Source organism: Brachionichthys hirsutus, chromosome 6, assembly GCF_040956055.1.
Source record: "Brachionichthys hirsutus isolate HB-005 chromosome 6, CSIRO-AGI_Bhir_v1, whole genome shotgun sequence".
NCBI lineage: Eukaryota > Metazoa > Chordata > Actinopteri > Lophiiformes > Brachionichthyidae > Brachionichthys > Brachionichthys hirsutus.
The window spans coordinates 9,727,384-9,745,659 of NC_090902.1; the positions used below are offsets into that span (position 1 = coordinate 9,727,384).

The 18,276-nt window shown below is 42.2% G+C and overlaps 1 protein-coding gene across 1 annotated transcript; it reads right to left on the reverse strand.

Annotated features, from left to right (window-relative positions):
- Nucleotides 1–6,487: 6,487 nt before the first annotated feature.
- mtnr1c (melatonin receptor 1C) lies at nucleotides 6,488–15,294 on the reverse strand. The gene is made up of 2 exons (XM_068740031.1): nucleotides 15,099–15,294; nucleotides 6,488–7,482 (listed from the first exon to the last, which is right to left on the reverse strand). Exons 1-2 carry the CDS (start codon nucleotides 15,292–15,294, stop codon nucleotides 6,632–6,634), a joined length of 1,047 nt encoding a protein of 348 aa, XP_068596132.1. The 3' UTR covers nucleotides 6,488–6,631.
- Between the last annotated feature and the right edge of the window lie 2,982 nt (nucleotides 15,295–18,276).

Consider the following 18,276-nt stretch of genomic DNA (forward strand, 5'->3'; position numbering starts at 1 on the left):
ACAGATTTTTGAATCCATAAATGGAGTTTTCAATGTTAAAATAAAAACCTAAAATATTTTCCCTGACCTCATTCTGCATCAGATCCAGAAAACATTTTGCATGATAGTGCATGTTGGACTCCTTTACGCCTGAGATGTTTGGTGAGTGAATTGAATGCATATTTTATAATATATGATATTTGTCTTCTTTTTTAACACTCCTTTATAAGGAAAGGGGAAATCTGGATTTATTTATTTTTTGTATCCAGATGGGTATCCGGATTGCTCTTAAAATAACATTTTGAGTTATGTTGCTTATAGTAAACAGACAGACAGACGTCAGTGTTTTATTGATGAATGACATGTAAATATATATTTGTAGATTAAAATTAATTTCAATAAATGTAAAAATAAATTAGTTCATAAATATGATAATATATAGACAATTTAAACCTGAGGTAATTATACAAGGGTAAAACAAAAAAAGAAGGATGTGACAGAATCTCAATGTTCCCAGCATAAATAACATGCACAGCAGGCACCTCACGTTCCTGAATAATTCAACGCTGCAGACTATTTCTTGTTTAATTGTTGATGTCACCAAGAGCCATTTGGACCCTTCCATGCCGCCTGCATACATTCTGCATTGTTCACTGATGATGTTTCTGTTTGATGGCTTGCTGGCTGAATGTCAAAAAGGGGCGATTTCAGCTCCAGTTGGCTTTGTTCTCACCAGTTCCACGCTCAGCAGGTTGGCCTGGAACATATTTTATACAAGACTCTCTAAGGGACAAGCCAGAAGCAGTAAGAACAATCTAATGGCGTGTTCTCAAAATAATCATTTTGGAAATTCCTCTGCCAAGCAGTTAATGAAAAGTCCAAGAAGTACCAGACGGTTGTGGCACTCAGTCATATTATTCTTTAGCATATCACTGGATGGACCGCTGGCAGAACTGTAACACACACCTAAACTCTGTGCTCATGCATTTACATTGACATGTAACACTTAAATACACGTTTGTGTTTTTCAGAACCACATTCAGATATTGCAAATACAGAGATGCAAATACCTCTGTTAGTATTAATATCTTGGTTTTTTTACGCACAGTTCATAAAAGTCTTTTTTTATTATTATTATTATAAATGTTCGGGTTGTCAGGGACTGCATACCCATTATAAAATATTATTAAAGCCTATTGAATAGTGGCCAACTCATTATGCTTGGGCTTTACTCTTTATTATTTTTAAAATCATCCCACAAATAATTCTTATGTTGAAAAAGTGATCTCAGAGCTGGTCAAAAATAAACAGTGACCTCTTTCCATAGACATGTCACGAGGAAAATTACATCCTCTAAATCAAAAACAAAGCGTGGTACAAACACACTTTGTTTTTTCTGGAAACAGATGCAAACTAAAAATGTATTCCATGTTGTCTTGTGGGGAGTTTTGGGGATAAACCACACATTACAGGTACATACATCGGTGCTTGTGCAGAGTCCTGCTGCACATTTCCACACTGTAATGGTGAGGTTACATTCTGCACCTGTTGTTTTGACCAGAGGCTGCAGTGTCCTTCAGAAAATATTCACAACATTATAACAATGAGCCGCCACTGCCATTCCATTTGAAAACAAGAGTATAAGTATCAAAAAACACTTTAAATATAGCTCCTTGCTATTCTTAGCTTTGACATTAGCTGCTATTGGGAAGAGGTTTTACACTATTTTTGGGAGGTTATTATGTATTCAAGGCAAGTACCATGTATTCAAGAATAATAAAAAATACTTGCCTTGATTCAACACTCTGCTGCATTTCAGACATTACTTTAGTTATATTTATTCCACTCTTGAGAACTGGAGTTTTTAAGATACATGTTTCAGATTGGGATTTTACATAAAACCCCCAAAACAAAACAGAATTCATTTTTACACTTGTTAAATTAATTTATGTACTAAGGACTTTCAACGGAAACAAGACCGCAAGGGCTTTTTTGAAATGCTCCTCTTAGACAGGATGTTTGACTTTATTTGTACTGTAATACATGCTACTGTGTGACTGTACTTGTACTCTAACATTCTATCTAATAAATATATTCGTCATCATCACCCGATAAGATACACCTGTCTTTATGTCAAATAAGATTAACTTTACTTAGCACAGTGATTGAAGATGGGGGGGGGGGGGGGGGCAGAATATCCACCTGCCAACAGCTTTAATGTTCACCAGTGATTCAAACAAGCCCTGATCCTGACAGAAATAGAGCAATAACAGTCCAAAAGAAGTCGATTTGTCATTTTTATGCCTGTTTTTGCATCCTTTACATATGTGGTGTTGGGGATACGGGGCAAAACGATCCGACCTTTGCCGACAACGCCACTTCAGGACTTTCAACCTAAAGAGCTATTTTTTCATTCCTTTGGTTCCCCACCCACAGGTCCGCTCACAGTGACGACCAGCATGGCACTCAACAATTCAAAATACTTATTCAACACCCTACTAACAAAAGAAAAGGAGAGACAAGGCAGTGACAGTCTACGGCCAACCTGCCTTTGACGGGGGAAACACAAAGACGGGAACAGGGGAAGGGAAGCACCTATATACGCCCCCCCCCCCAATCAGTGGCAAATGGGCCACAGGTGCTCCCTCCCACACCTGCCTGCCTAATTACATCCCATCCGGTTACACATAAATGACATACAATGTGTGGATAAGTCGGCTTCGGAGGTGCCAATAGGTGGATGTTTTGGATAAAACCAGGCTGGCTATTTTTCTTTTAACTCTCTGGAAGAAAGAAAATAAGATTTGTTCCTGAAATATCAAACATATCCTGCAGTCCAGTCTTTTTGGCATATGACCAGTGTAGTCTTACAAGTCTGAACATTTCTAAAAAAAAAGGATTTCCCCTATATATATATCTGATGTACTTTTTAAAATAACAATTAAGGGCCTCGAAAGGTGAAACAATCCAGTGTTGAAGCGAGACTTCGTGGAAATTCAGTACAAATATGGGGAACAGAACTTACTTTGTCTTCTCTGTGCTGTTAATCATTTTATAATCTCACTGTAACTCATGACCCTTTGAAGAGACCCTGACAGCAGGTTTGAGAAGCTGTGGACCAAACCGCTGAGCTGTATGCAAAGAAGCTCTATGTAGGGCTGCAGCTGTAAAGTCTACTATAGGAATATACATATTTCTATCAGTCAGTAACTTAGACCCCATTAAACATTGAGAGTAATCCGGATACCCGTCTGGATACTAAAAAATTCCCATTTACTTATAATGGAGTCTTGAATTTTTTTTTATTCAATTCACTCACCAAAAAGCAGTCCGATATGCACTATCATGCAAAATGTCTTCTGGATCTGATCCAGAATGGATTAATTTTAACATTGAAAACACCATTTATAATAATCAGTTACTCATAAACTCCGATTCACTTTTACTTTTCATGGTTGGTGTATAAATATATCAAGAACTATTTAGAACCTTTTGATGGTGATCCAGATCATCATGTGGATCCAGGAATTTTTAAAAACATAACGGGGGTATTTATTTATTTATTCATTTATTTAGTGTGCATTGGCAGAGAGTGTTTTTCTAGTTAGCCATGCAATGGACATATTTTCTTGCTACTATAAACAAACACATGTTTCCAATATATGATGAGAATATTAAAGTAATAAATATGCTAATAATAACCACCATCATCCTAATTTCCTGCCATGCTGGGTTCCTTCTACTGCCACACCAATAGCTCCAGCATTGTGGCCCGCAGTCCACTGGGACAAGTAGGAACACATTATATGCATGAGAACACATGCAGGCAGGAGGGGAAAACTATACAAGGAGACTTGCTGTTACCCAACGATGCACCCATCCACTGCAAAATTCAAGAGCTCGCTGTAGAAAGTCCTCTGTTCAAGGAGGGAAGTTACGTGTGACTAAATCTAACGGGCGAAAAGCATAACACGCTACCTTTGGACCGCATCGTGCATTTTATGTTAATCACATTAGTGGCGGTGTTTTCTTTCAAATACTATCTTTATTCCAAAAGTGGGAGATATCCACACACTAGTGAGCTCTCCTGTTCACATATACTGCTCAGAAAGCGAAAAGAAATGTTAAAACATTGCTTAAAAGAAAAAGGCTGTGAGGGGAGAGTTAATTCTATCAGCTTCAAGTTCATGGCTTCTTCCCCTTGTGTTTGATTTAGCTCGACAGCAAATGTTCAGTGTTAAAATGCTGCAAAGAGCACAGAACGCTCAGCTATACATACAAATAATTAACGAATGATATTACATCATTTCATATATTAAATTCTGACAGGTCCTTTCGCTACACTTTGTAGGAATTTATGTCACGGCTGTAGAAACTTGCCTGAGAGCCAAAGAGTAGAATATGGAGCAGAAAAGTGATGTAAGAGGAAATACACTTTTCAGAAAGAGGAGGTAAATTAGAAAAGTAAAATTGTGGGTGATGATGGAATGGATCTTATTGTGTAGTAAAGTGTGGGTCGATGGTGCTCACCTTGAACATGAGGAAAGGAAACGGTCCCCATGAGCCCATTGGCCTTCGCATTAAATCATCATCGCTACCTCCCTGGGACTGACTGCATTTGTAATTTTGAAATATCAAGGTGTGTAAGAGTCTCTTCAATCTTCAATGTGTTGACAGACCTCATTATTTCCCGTTCTATGAGGCTGTATGTCTTAGACATCAAGTGTCTCTTTTCTAAAAACTCATATAATAACATTCCTATTGGTAATTTATATAAGAGAGGATGTTTTCGGACATATTGCTTCTTGCTGAGAGACAGAAAAGTCCTGTTGTTGTGTGGCTAGCCATTGGTTAGCTGAGGTTAGCAGGAGAATACAGCTTTTCTTTCTCTTGCTCATAAAAAAAAAAAAATCATATTTACAGCCTGCAAATACACAAAGGTGACTTACACCTGTCGGTGATAAAGGGAAGTGTTCAGATTCAAGTCAGTTCTTTGGCATCTTCCTGAGAGGTCTCTCTGAACACATTCAATACTCGTCAGTTATGTAGACACAAATCTGAAGCCACTAAATGACTTGCAGGTTTACTTTTGTTTTCACAACTTCATTTCACTTTATCTATGGCAATATGATGTGTTACATTCTGAGAGAGTCTTTGCTGTTAACCTGCAGCGTTAGAAGCACTATTGATCTTCGCATGTCTGCAACACTTTCCTAATTTTACAAAATTATTCCTTAAATGCCCAGAGAGAAATCGGATTGACTAAATATAATGTACCACAGGTAAAAAAAAAAAAAAAAGAGAAGAGAAGAAGAAAAAGAACAGATGATGGAGAGACTAAAGACTGGAATAGGAGAGGAGAGGAAAGCGACTCTTTGGTCTGGTGGAGCCGACACTGTCATCTTCCCTCGAGCCCCTTTAGCCACTCATCTGTGATTGACCTTGCGCCGGCATGCCGGCTGCTTCTTTCTTCCTCATTAGACACTGTCCTGTACGATTGCAGGCCGATTTGAAGAGTTTATTCCTGCTCCGCATCTCTATGGCATCTGGCTCCACGACGCAGTGCACAGCGGCAATGATCCAGAATTGATCGTGAGTTAATATTCCACAGAGGGTTTAATTTAATTAGACTACAGGCAGCCTACCAACGCATAAAATCATCAAACCACATCCCAAATTAAAAAAAAAAAGATTTATGTGAAAGTAAATCTGGAAAGATAGAATGTGCTATCGCTTTAATATTTTTAACGAAAAGTGCATCATATCAAGAATGTGTCACACCAACAGCCTCCCTGTGAGGAGAATCACTCTGTTTGCTGGGTCGAATCCGCGCTCGGAGCTGTCAAAGCTCGTTTTTGCTCCAGTGATATGTGCCAGGAAATGCTTGCATTATCACGAAAATTACATTTCTGGTTCATGGAGCTTATCGTGCCCCTCAGGCATTTAATAAACAACAACTAGCTTTGTTTCGCATCCAAATCCCTGAATAATTTGATGATGTTAGGACTTACAAGATGTTAGGATTGGATTATTTCCGACTGCTAAACTAATGATGATCAGTAAACTTGACCGAAAACTGAGGGAAATCAATTTTACCATCAACAAACTTTCTGTTTTCCCGTGAAAATCATTGCTTTCTTGCTGAATTGTTTTCCTTGACTTGCCACATTTTTCACATTCTCAATCACTAAAATCTAGACAGCAGAACACATGACCACTGATGAAAGAATAAACATGCACTAGTTGATTACACTGAAGGAACACAGACAAACCTCAACATGCTTTATTTATCAATGCTGCATTAAAGAGTGAAGAGACACAGCAGGAATAGAAAATATATTTATTTTAGTTTAATTTGCTTTGTGCCAATAGGCAGCAAGTCATCCTAGGTGTGTGTGTGCGACAATAGGCTTTACAATATGCACCAACTCAAGTCATTCACAGTACTGATGATCCTTTCACATGAAAATGATGTACTTTTGGGTGAAAACTGAGGAGTCATCGGGAAGCTGTCACAAAGGTGCACAACGCACCCGTGGCGCAACTGGCTATTTCCTTACCTTCAGCACTGGTGCATGATACACATCTTGTGAAAAGGCACGGGGTGGACGCGTGCACAATGAGTTTTCATCAGGCTATGCATTCCTCTCTGCTACAATATTGTTTGTCCCCCCCCCGCCGAAGGCTTGCTCCTCAGTCCTTCTGTGTTGCACCTGGAGGTCTCCATCAGGAGCAGTCGTGGGATGCAAAGAGCAAGAAGGATTGTCTTGTATTCTTTACGAAAGTTTTGGTTTAATAGTCCATATATGATGGCATTCAGGCAGCTGTTAAAGTATGCCATGAAATAGCTTGTGACAAAAAGCCACTCGGGTATGTTTGGTGCAACTTTCACAGGGTTTATAGCTACGGCCAGGCCGATGAGGTTCAGCGGCCCCCAGCAGACTGCAAACAACACAAACACCACGAACATAGTCAGGAAGTGGCGCATGTCACTCGGTTTGATCTTGGGTACTTGCTCCCGTTTAGCCCGCTGCCTCACTTGAATCACCAGCACCCATATTCTCAGGTAGCAGTAGGACACTACCAGCAGCGGGATCAGAAAGTGAATGACCACCACTGAGATGGTGTAGTATGCGCTGACAGTCTGGCTGAAGGTACAGGAATAGATGCGGGGGTCGTACTGCAGCGAGCCGACAAAGAAGTTGGGCACTGTGGCGATGGCGGTGAGCAGCCAGGTGAGGCCCAGGTAGCAGCAGGTGTTCCTCAGGCTGTACAGGCGCTCGTACCGGAGGCTGTGGCAGATGTAGCAGTAGCGGTTAATAGCAATCGCTGTGATGTTGAAGATGGAACCAATGACGCTGAGGCCCATGATGAAGCCGCTGGCCTGGCAGTGCTGGTCGCCCATAGTCCAGTCATTGCGGATGATGGCTGTCAGGACCAGAGGGTAGGGGTACAAAGCCACCACCAGGTCCGCGACAGACAGACTCACCACGAAGATGTTGCCTGTGGAAGCACAGCAGACAAACCATGACCCCCAACTGGTGCACAATTAAATACACAATGTGTGCCACCCACAGATCGTTCTATTTCCACTTTCCGCTTGGTACTACATTTGTACTTCGTCACTGGTGGTACAAAATGTGATTCACCATCGTAGGAGAGCTGGGCCCCCCGTTGCTTCCTTTGATGAGGATTTTGTCATGCGTCCTCATTTGTTGCTAGCGGTTTTTGTGTTTTTTTTTTGGTTTGGTTGTTCTTTTGTGCTTTTTGATTTAAAGCCAACAGTTAAGTCTTGCTAGAGGTGTAGACAGCAACAGTTCCTCTTTGTGCTCCAAAGGGAAATAGTTCAAAAACAAGCCCCCGAGGATGACTTTAATACTTCCGTGAATTTGTCACCACAACACATTTTTGAGGGGAATATTACTTGGAATACAGTACTATGATTTATATGTCTGACAACTGCTTGTTGCCCAATACTTCCGTATACGACCAAATACGTGCAGACTAATGGCAGCTGCACAGACCTCAGCTGTCATTTCATACGCCTTTAAAGCTAATTAGGAAAAGTTGCATGAAAACACCAAAGTTTAAGGTCAAAAACCTGTTAAATATTAAAACTCCTTAGTCATCGGAAGCAGTATGTTGGAAACAAAAATGACTGCCCGGCCTGATTTGAAGAGCCGCAATAGCATAGCTGTGGACTCTTGTATGTTGCAAAATTGAGTTTGGTAAGTAGATTGCATACCAATAAGAATTCTGCAATCATGTTATGTTTGTTTTAAAGCTTCTTCACCTAGAACAACAGGATTAAGTACATGAACACAAGGACGAGTGATTACACCCTCAGTTTACGTCAAATCGAGTTGCTGTCCTCCAGAGGTTCGAGTGTGACACTGGATCTCCTCAGGAAACACGAATCATAGAAAATGACATCTGATGCTGTTACGGGGCAGCAGCTCTGGTTTGGGGAACTAATCAAGTGAAAAATCCAATTGTGTTATTGTATTAGGTAAAAACACAGACGACAAGACGGTAAATCGCAATTTGAAATGTAACTGTGGTCCGTCTGCAGAAACACTCGCTTCCCGTAGCTTTTAGCAAACTTTACGGCTTACCGAGACTATTTTTGTCTTCGAGCTTGGAGATTTGTGATGAAGTGGAACGTTTTCCCCACTCAAACCAGAAGTAAAGCTTTTTAGAGATAAAACTGTCTAATCTTATCATTAATGGTGCTTAATAGTTCCAGTAGCGCCAGGCTGATGCAAACAGCATGAACAGCAACAGCTGAAACAACAGAGTTTGATTGACAGATCAAATGGGAGTGGATTGAAAACACATGTTGGCAATCAAACCTTGGTGTTGAAAACGTGTTACATTCTCAGCAGCTCCAGCAGGTTGTTCAGCAACATGCCTACTTTGAAATTACTTCCCTGGAACTGATTCATTGTGGCATCATTAAATATTCTTTTTAAATGATTTATATTTTATGACAAAATCTTGTATAATCGCTCTACTTGTTTCCTCTTGTGTATCATTTTAGTTTTTAGGCTAAAATCAGCTGATGCGTTCACATTGTTCTAATCTACAGACATGTCGAACAGGTTGATTTCCATATTGCTAAAACGGAGTCCTGTCTCAAGCCAGCTGAAAAAAAGAAATTTGTTCTACATCCTCAAGTCTGCTCAGTGGGTAAATCTGTCATATTGCATTTGTGATGCACGCCGTGCATGCTGTGTGCATTTGTCATTGTGCTGAAGCTGAAATCACGTGACTCAGTGGCTATGATCTGCACTGGAAGGACAGGATGAGCTGCAGCCTGCTCGCTTTCCGCGGCTGAACCCCCTGCACCCTTATCTTCAAGGGGATGAGAGTGTTAAAGTACCACTAAGATTTCAGCAATGCTGTCGGATATTGTCTTTGTTTTGCTGGCATCCAATATTAAAAGACTGGGAGAACCAACATGGTCGTCCTGACAGTCATTACACCCAAACTCATAGTACTCCGAATGACTTGTTGAAAGAAAACAGGTAAACCCCCGGATATGAAATCTTTGGATGCTGTTATTAACAACAGCAGTGGATTGGATGAAGCTCAGCCTGAATGCCGATTGGTTGCAAGGCATTAGGGACAACCTTTAGCATCTGTGACACCACTGGATCTGTTATTATTGGATCAGCCCGGATGCGCTCCAAATCTCTCGACCGAGTAAAAACTTGGATCAGATCAACCAGCTCATACTTTAAAGCAATTGCCATGAGTTCAGCCGCTACCATGCAAATCCCCTCTTTGGCTGTCACATACAGCATTTCTGTGGGATGAGGCAAAATTCAAAACAGTATAACAGATAACTTTTCAGTTATGTGCGAGGGAAACAAGACATTTCTCATCAGATTGGGTTAACACACAAGCTGCAGATAATTTAAATATACAGTAGTATAGAGATACTACCTTCCACCCTCCCTACTACTACTGTACTTTAGGCTCGTCCCATCAGAGGTCACCACAGCAAATCAACTTTTTCCACTTCACCCTGGTTACAAGGAATAGAAGTAAAGAAGGTAGAGGTCTTCAGGTACCTCGGCTCAACAGTGCAGAGTGATGGAGAATGTGGAAAGGAAGTGAAGAATCGTGTGCAGGCTGGAACGGGTGGAGGAAAGTATCAGCTGTGCTCTGTGATAGGAGAGGATGAAAGGAAAGGTCTTCGTCAGCCATGATGGACGGCTCAGAGACGGCTCTGAGGAAGAGACAGGAGGCGGAGCTAGAAATGGTGGAGATGAAGATGCTGAGGTTCTCCTTGGGAGTGACCAGGTTGGATGGGATTAGAAATGAGACAATAAGAGGGACAGTGGATGTTAGATGGTTTGGAGATAAGGTCAGAGAGGAAAGACTTTGATGGTTTGGACATGTCCAGAGGAGAGACGGGGACTATATCGGTAGAAGGATGCTGAGGATGGAACTGCCAGGGAACAGGGCTAGAGGTCGACCCAGGAGAAGATACATGGACGTAGTGAGGGAGGACATGAGAGTGGCTGGTGTTGGGGAGGACGAGGCAAAGGACAGGGTGAAGTGGAGAACGTTGAGTTGCTCTGGCAACCCCTCAAGGGACAAGCTGAAAGTACAGTAGTAGTTCTGAAGAATAAAAACAAAAACTAATCAAATAAAAAGGGAGTTATGCTGGAGAATGGAGGAGTACAAAATACAAAGTGAACCACATGGGATAAACAAAAAAAAAGACAAAACAAAAAGCCGCTGGCTGATTTGTAGCGACACGACTGGCTCGGCTGCATGCAAGTGTGAATCTCAAGGGTTCTTCTATCAAACCCGGAGTCTGTATCCTGTCGGTCTATCTGCTCACGCAGGAAACGCGATGCTCTACATTTTTGATTCACGGCTCTATTTCTACACCTGAAGGAAAGATGAATTCACAAATATGAGTAGGAGGCCTGGTGCCGCTTGAATGCAGCCGAATGTCACCGGGGCTCATTAGCACAAGTGCATGCCGCAAATTAGATTCCATTTCATTTACTCAGCACGCCATCATAAACAAACAGTAATAACCTTTCGACAGGGGCATCAGCGCTGATGAATTAGGAGTGGCTATACTTCATGAACTTGTTTTCAAGGGGGCCAGCAAATTATTTCAAAGAGCTTTAACATTAAACTGACACGAGCAGCCTTTTATAGTGATGTAGCACGCTACAAGCCCGGCCAAAAGCATCATCGCCATCTTCAAAGGCCATCTACCAATCAGACCTCCTGTGTCTGAGGAAAATACGACTCACTGGCACGGCGAGGAGTCGGACCATCAGGTACGCGATCAGCATCTGGTCCAATATAAACTCACCCATTCAGAGTAGTTTGGAAAAACATCTGGATGTGGAACTGATTTTGTAATGTTGTTGTTGTGAGAAGAAGAGACTGCTGTGTCTACTGACGTGTACTGAGTGCTGTTCCCTGTGGTGGATCTATGCAGTCCACCTAAACTCGCTCCTCATTCAGAACTCTGACTCAATCTGACTCTTCGACGAGAGCAGACGTTTTTCCTCTCGTCCCTGCTTGCATTCTTTGTCTCGTCTCGTCTGTCTGCTTTCCAGGACCCGCTGCGTGTTGAGCTCTGGCCTACTAAATAATGGACTTGATTAACTGGTCTCGTAGTGTGATTGATCACATTCTTTCACCCAAGCATGGGACTCCGGGGGAGCCCACCTGTCCAGATGGGACCCACGCGGCAGGCTACGCCATGGATCCTTCGGAGAAATGGAGAGTGGTCTGTCTCACGGTCCTATCTCTAGAGGATGTGGAAGATATTTGGCTGTTTGGCTTATTTGTGGGGGGGGCGGCATCTGCTAATTGGGACGGGAGTTGCCCTGGTGCACCGGAAAGTCTCCAAGACGGCGGCTTTCAAAGTTCTGGATAAATTGACCATTAATCTAAAAGTGCTCTTTGGTGCTTTGGGGGGCCGTGTGTGCTCTCGTCTCAGAAATCTTCCTACTGCGCCCCCCTCCCCCGAAAGGACAATTATCCGGACTTGCCTGGTTCCTGCCTCTCATTGAAAAAATCCCAGCGCGTTCCCAGTGTAGCGTTCCCAGTGCAGCGTTCCCAGTGTAGCGTTCCCAGTGTAGCGTTCCCAGTGCAGCGTTCCCAGTGTAGCGTTCCCAGTGCAGCGTTCCCGGTGTAGCGTTCCCAGTGCAGCATTCCCAGTGCAGCGTTCCCAGTGTAGCGTTCCCAGTGCAGCATTCCCAGTGCAGCGTTCCCATTGCAGCATGTCATTCCCTTCTACGTGTGTTGTCCTGTGTACCTTCTGCTTTCGGCACCTTCTCCGATAAGAGAGTTGTCGGCAGCACGATTTAATGAGTTGAGTGTATTTTTATTCGGGTTAACCCCAATGAGCCATTCTAGTATTTACCCCCCTAATTAGCAGTCCTGCGGTACCTTCCCTTTGAAGAGTGCATGGCTGGATTGAATTTGTTACAGTTGTGCGTTCGTGAATCTTTTAAAGTGGAACACATTGTGGAAATTCTAGGGCACATTTCTGACGTTAAACACCGAGTGTACCAGCATCTACCAAATACGCACAAATGGATGTGCCCTCTGAGGGTGAGTGGTAGATAAGGGAGGGATGGAGAGAGGTGAGTGTGTTGAAATGATGCAGAGCGGAAAGGTTCTGCTGCTGTGTGTGTGTGTGTGTGTGTGTGTGAGGAAGCAAACCAGCACTCTGCAGTGAGCAGCGGGGAGAGGAGATGGAATGTTTCTTTTATTTTCTGGATTCCAATTTTTTTTTTAAGTGTATACACACACACACACACACACACACACATATCGGAGTGAACCCTCAGTAAATCATGAATCATGTATCAGTCATGACTGAGTTTATGAACCCGGAGAGTACAATTGTATTATCCTGCAACCATCACCCCGTCAGAAAACAGCCATCATTCACGGAGACCAATTTTTTTATGGCAGACAGATCATATAAAGCTGATTTCTGTTCTCCAGCTGTGCCCATGTTTTCATTTTTTTTCAAAACATTCATACAAAGTGAGTCAAAACTATATTTAGCTTGTTTGGAACAGAGAGGAGTTTGGGTATAGACAGCAGTTACACTTTCAGTCACTTAAGGGCACGGAATGATGATATGAGACAGAGACTCCGAGCATGCAACACCGTTTCAGATTTCTACTCGCAAGTGTGTCTGGCCAAGAGGACACCACTTCAGCTCTCTTGTTTGAGGCTCGTCAACTCAAAGTAATCCAATTACTGTGCAGGCTCCGAACTGTCTTGCCAAACTGCAATTGGCTGCACGCAGAGACAAATTGGACAAGTGTTTGCGATATACATGAAAGTGTATTTAAAAGCTAATTATTTCCAACACTGTGCTCATGTCATGTGCACGGAGTTGGTGTTTTTGGTCTCGGCTGAAAGCGTTTTTCTTCACTGATAGCAATAGCAAGCGGTTACAATGGAGCATGCCGCTTTGCGTTTTCAGGGCAACGCAGGACGACATGAAAAAAAACACAATTCATAGAACTCTGTGTCCTGTTTTCAGGAATTACAGGAATTTAGTTATCGTTCACCTCAGTCGATCCTGTCATGAATGAAACCTGAAAACTGGTGTGCAGATTTGGGATCATTGGAGTCAGAGTTCTGAGTGAGTCGAACCAGAAGCCAAAATAGATGGACTGCGCTGATTCACTCCATGAGGAATATAACTCGATACACTTCAGTAAACATAAAAGTATCTTTGATGCAGGACACAAAAGTCCAGACTCTTCGTTCAGCATCTGGATAACAAAGCAGTTAACATATTGATGTTCTAAGCTAAAGCAAAACACATGGTTTAGCAAATTCAATTCAATTCCAATTTACCTCTCGAGAAAGGAGTGACATCCTCTGTCTCCTAAGACTATTTCCTGAGTCACAGACCCTGCAGGGAGTCATTTATTTTGTCGCTTAGACTGTCCTGTGACTGGTTATCTGTTTATTTTTGTTACTTTTCTAGTTTCCCAGTCCAGTTAAAAAGTGTGGAGATATTGTCATATTTTAAAGAAGTAAATGGGTACACATGCAACTCGGGGTATGACTGATAATATACAGTTACAGACATGACAGTGATCCTTATGCGATATAGCTAATAAACGAGGCCATCCCTGCAAGTGCATATGCAACTTGTGCAAAAGACAGCCGTCAGTGTTTTACTTTGCGTAAAGCAATCTAAATATTTTGTGAGTTATTTTGCATATGTCGTCTAGCAAGTATAAACCAGTTCTAGATGTCCTTATGTGACTCATGTAGCTCACCGTACCCAAGAAAGAACCAGAAGCAAAGAAATAAAGAAACGTTGTTAATTAATTTGTAAATTCAATCAACTTCGTATTTCTCAGAGTAAAATCTTTTGTATTTCACATATACTGTACATGTGAGTGATCCTCCATTTGCAGATCAGATTCATTTGGTGGCGACAGCAGCAGCCGGATTATGACGGCACATGAAATGAATTAATTCTATTAACTACGTCCTTCACTTTCACACTACTGTCACATTTTAATTTGATGACATCTACATGTGAAGTTGTTCAACACAAACACAAAAGGACACCAAAGCTATAACAGCCGTGTCTGTCGCCTTGGCTGCTCATGGGACAGTACGGGTCCAAATATAAGAAGGGATGTGATTTTTATGGGACGGAGACCCCAGTATAAAATCAGATGGAGTGGGAAGCTGGTATTATTTATGATCTATGAAGGCAGACGGGCGAGGCTGTGGAAGCGCAGAGACTGCTGGTTCACTTGAGAGAGCAGACTGATTGTCAGACACAATTAGGTCACGTATACATTTTATAGTACAGAATTGTACCCATGAATGAATAGAGCGGCGCCCCACGTGTGGGTCATTCAGACAAAGACTGTCCCCTTTGAGCTGGATTCTAAATTTACGAAATACTTCACATTTTCTGAAATAATGAAACAACTTCTTTCCAATGTAAAATTAAAAATTAAAATAAGCTCAAGCTCTATTTTGAGCGTCTCCAAATCCAAATGCGTAGAACATTCCCTGGCCTTTTGCTTCCATTATGTATTTACATGAGCTTGGATTATATTTGGAACTATATTAACTCTCACCTGCATTCCTGAGTTTTTTATTCCTGTACACGGACAGGATGACGAGGACGTTTCCCAGGACGTCGACTATGATGGTGAAGATCAGCACGCTGGCCAGCGCAGTGGACACCGCAGGGGAAGACGCGCTCGCTCCGCAGTCGCTCTCGTTGCGGGACAAGCAGTTGGAGCTCTTCACATCCTTCAGCTCCGAATCCATCTCCCATTAGGCTGCTCTGGCCATCGTGGGATGAGTCCAGTGGTCAAAGAAAGAGGTTTGCACACACACACACACACAAATGCAAGAGGAGTCTTCGGGTGAGAGTCTTTAACTTTTTGATGAACGATGCCGCCCTCCTCCTCCTCCTCCTCCGTCTGCAGGAGGAACACACGCAGCGTGACACTGACATCAGAGCGCCAATAAGGTGTTGGGCGTTCGAGGATGATTTAAACTGCTGCGTGACCTCGTCTCTGTGCCTTACTGCGTGAGTTCCTCACGAGTCGCCGTGGCTTCTTGTCCCCACCCTTCTCCACCGTGACTCCTCGCGCATCGGACATGTGAGCGCGGCGCGGCGCGCCACGCGCAATGGAAATGAGGACGCGAAGCTTAAACGCGAATGCGGACGGGTTTGGCTTTCAAGTGCATGTTCTAATTTCTTGCAGGCAGACTGACTGCAGGTTTTATTATAAATCTGTCGGTTAAAAAAGTCGAATGTTTGCAATATTTGTGTCCCGACTCTCTTTTCTCTGGACAACTTTTCTGCCGCCCTGCGCTGTTGTGTCTTTTTTTTATTTTATTTTTTTAACAATGCTTACAACGTTATCTGTTAACAACCTGTCACGTTTCTTATTGTAATGTCGTTAAAACTCACATGCATGGAAATGGCGCCTTCACGTGTCTAGTATATGAAATGTTAAATAGAAATTGTGCATCACTGTTTAAAGTAATTCAGAAAGTCTGGGGTTCTTCGTTTCTAAAACAGTGCTTGTTCAATAATTCTAGATGAGGTCAGAGAAAATTATAAGCCTCTTAAAGAATTCCCTTTTTTTTTAGCTCTAAAAAAATGAGGGGGGGAAATGATACAATCTCCATGATATTATCCTGAAGTTAAGACACAATATCTTGTTTTGTCCAACTCAAACTTATATAACAGCCTAAATTTGCACCACTGGGTTGGGCATTGTTCGTATGACCTGGTTCCATAATATTTTTCTTGTGTTTGAGATCAATTAAATTTCACAAAATAAAGTCATGTGAAAACTAACAACTTAACTGACATGCACAAGTTTTGTTTTTTGTTTTTTGCCTGCGGAGGAGAGTTGTTTTCCAAGCAAAATATAATTAAGATGCCATCTTTAATCTGATGTGTGCACTGTACTGTTCAACTGGGCCCAGCAGCAGAGATCTGTCTGATGGGACCACAAAGTTTGGTAGGAAGCTGCCATCCGTTCAACCCAAAAGATAATCTGTTCAATATGGAAATCATTCTGAGATGCTTCAAATAAATGAAAATTACAGCCCCACTGTTGTTTGTCTCTGCCAAGCAGACAAGTTGCACTCCAGAACAGCCGTAGACTGCAAAGAATTTTTATAAAATGTAATAAACACAGTTCTTGGTGAAAACATATGCTATAATTATATTAACATGTGTGTTCCACTGAAATGTTATTTTTCAATCTCAGAGAACAGAGATAGAGATTTTTGTCCCATAATGTCAACTACAGCTCAGTAGCAGCAAAAACCAGAGGTGACAGCTGAATGTCTGCTGGTGTGTGTAAGTCCTTTGACAGAAACAGCGCACGAATGCTTTTGGCTGTTTTAGCAAGCTTTGTCAAAAAGGCTGGTTTCAACAAAACAAAAAAAGATACTCCAAATTCTTAAACATGACAGCATAAAATTTACCTAAAATAACGACAACTTCAAAGTGGGAACCAACATGTCTAGAGGGCTGTGTAACCAGGAACAGAAGACATACCACAGAAGAAGAATACCACAGCCAATATGCACGCACCCATATGCAGCGTGAAGCTGACATCAACCTGCTCATGGGTGCGTGTATCTGGACTTGAACTGGTTTGACACAAGGTGAGACGTGTAGGTCTGTGTGGGTGCAGCAGAGCACATTTACAATGACTTTGCACGTATACTTTTGTAAACTTCATCCAATCCAAAGACTCTCAGTGCGGCTCAGGGAACACCCGAAAATCTCCTCAACACCTTTGAAGAAGTCCAGCTGAGTGGCTGAACCGTGACGGACAACATACCATGACAGACAAAGAAGAGGAGGTCTGAAAAGTTATACTCAAGTTATAGTGCAGCATTCAGCCGTCCTCCTGCACTCACTTTACTTTCTGCTCTCTGGTTGACTCCTTTGCTTCTCTGTGGATCTCCTGTGGAGACCGTCAGAGGAGAGGGACCTGGTGACGCACAGAAAATATGCTGAAGAGCGGTGTGAAAGGGATTGTGTTTTGCAAACTGTGAAATTACTAGAATCGAATATATATTGTCTGTGGATACATTCCAAAACCCTGCACAGAAATGACTGGTCAATGGTTTGCCAGTTTAATTCACACAACCCCAAACCAATCATGAAACCGCTCGGGTGAAAGTAAGAGATGGGAGCTTAAATGGCCTATACATTGAGATGCAAGGATTTATATTTTGTAAATACTTCACTTTGGTGAAACCTCAGATCCTACATTTATCGGTGGGGGGGGGGGGTTGTGCAGCACTTGCAAAACTGTGTGACAACATCCATGTGACAATAATTAGTGATAGTTGCTGAGCAAATAATTTGGGCCGTGCACGTGTGAGGTGTTCTTGTTACTTCCCTTTAATCTGCTTGGTACACATTATCTCTGTGTTGCTCACCCTGACATTAGCCTGTAGATTGCATGGCATGATAATGACAGACTAACACGCATACGCACAGAGATGTCCTGTTTAGTTTCCATGGTACTGCTTAGCATCAAACAGCTTGCAAAAAAATAATGAGCTGAGAATTGATCAGATGACGTAGCAATGAAAGTGGGAGCGGGCAATCATCTAATATGGGTGGCTTGCGAAATCAAGCCGTCGACATGGAATTGCATGTGTGAATTAATTTTTATCACGAGAGCCTCAAAACAAACCACCACTGACAAAAAGAGTAGCGTTCAGCCGTGAAGTTACTGAGCGACTAGGAGGGCCTCTAATCTGCAT

Excerpts from the sequence above, each read along its gene's own strand:
- mtnr1c (XM_068740031.1), bottom strand. The coding sequence starts at position 15,294 with ATGGATTCGGAGCTGAAGGATGTGAAGAGCTCCAACTGCTTGTCCCGC. Across the intron at positions 7,483-15,098 it reads TAAAAAACTCAGGAATGCAG|GCAACATCTTCGTGGTGAGT; the intron begins GTGAGAGTTAAT and ends GTGCTTCCACAG.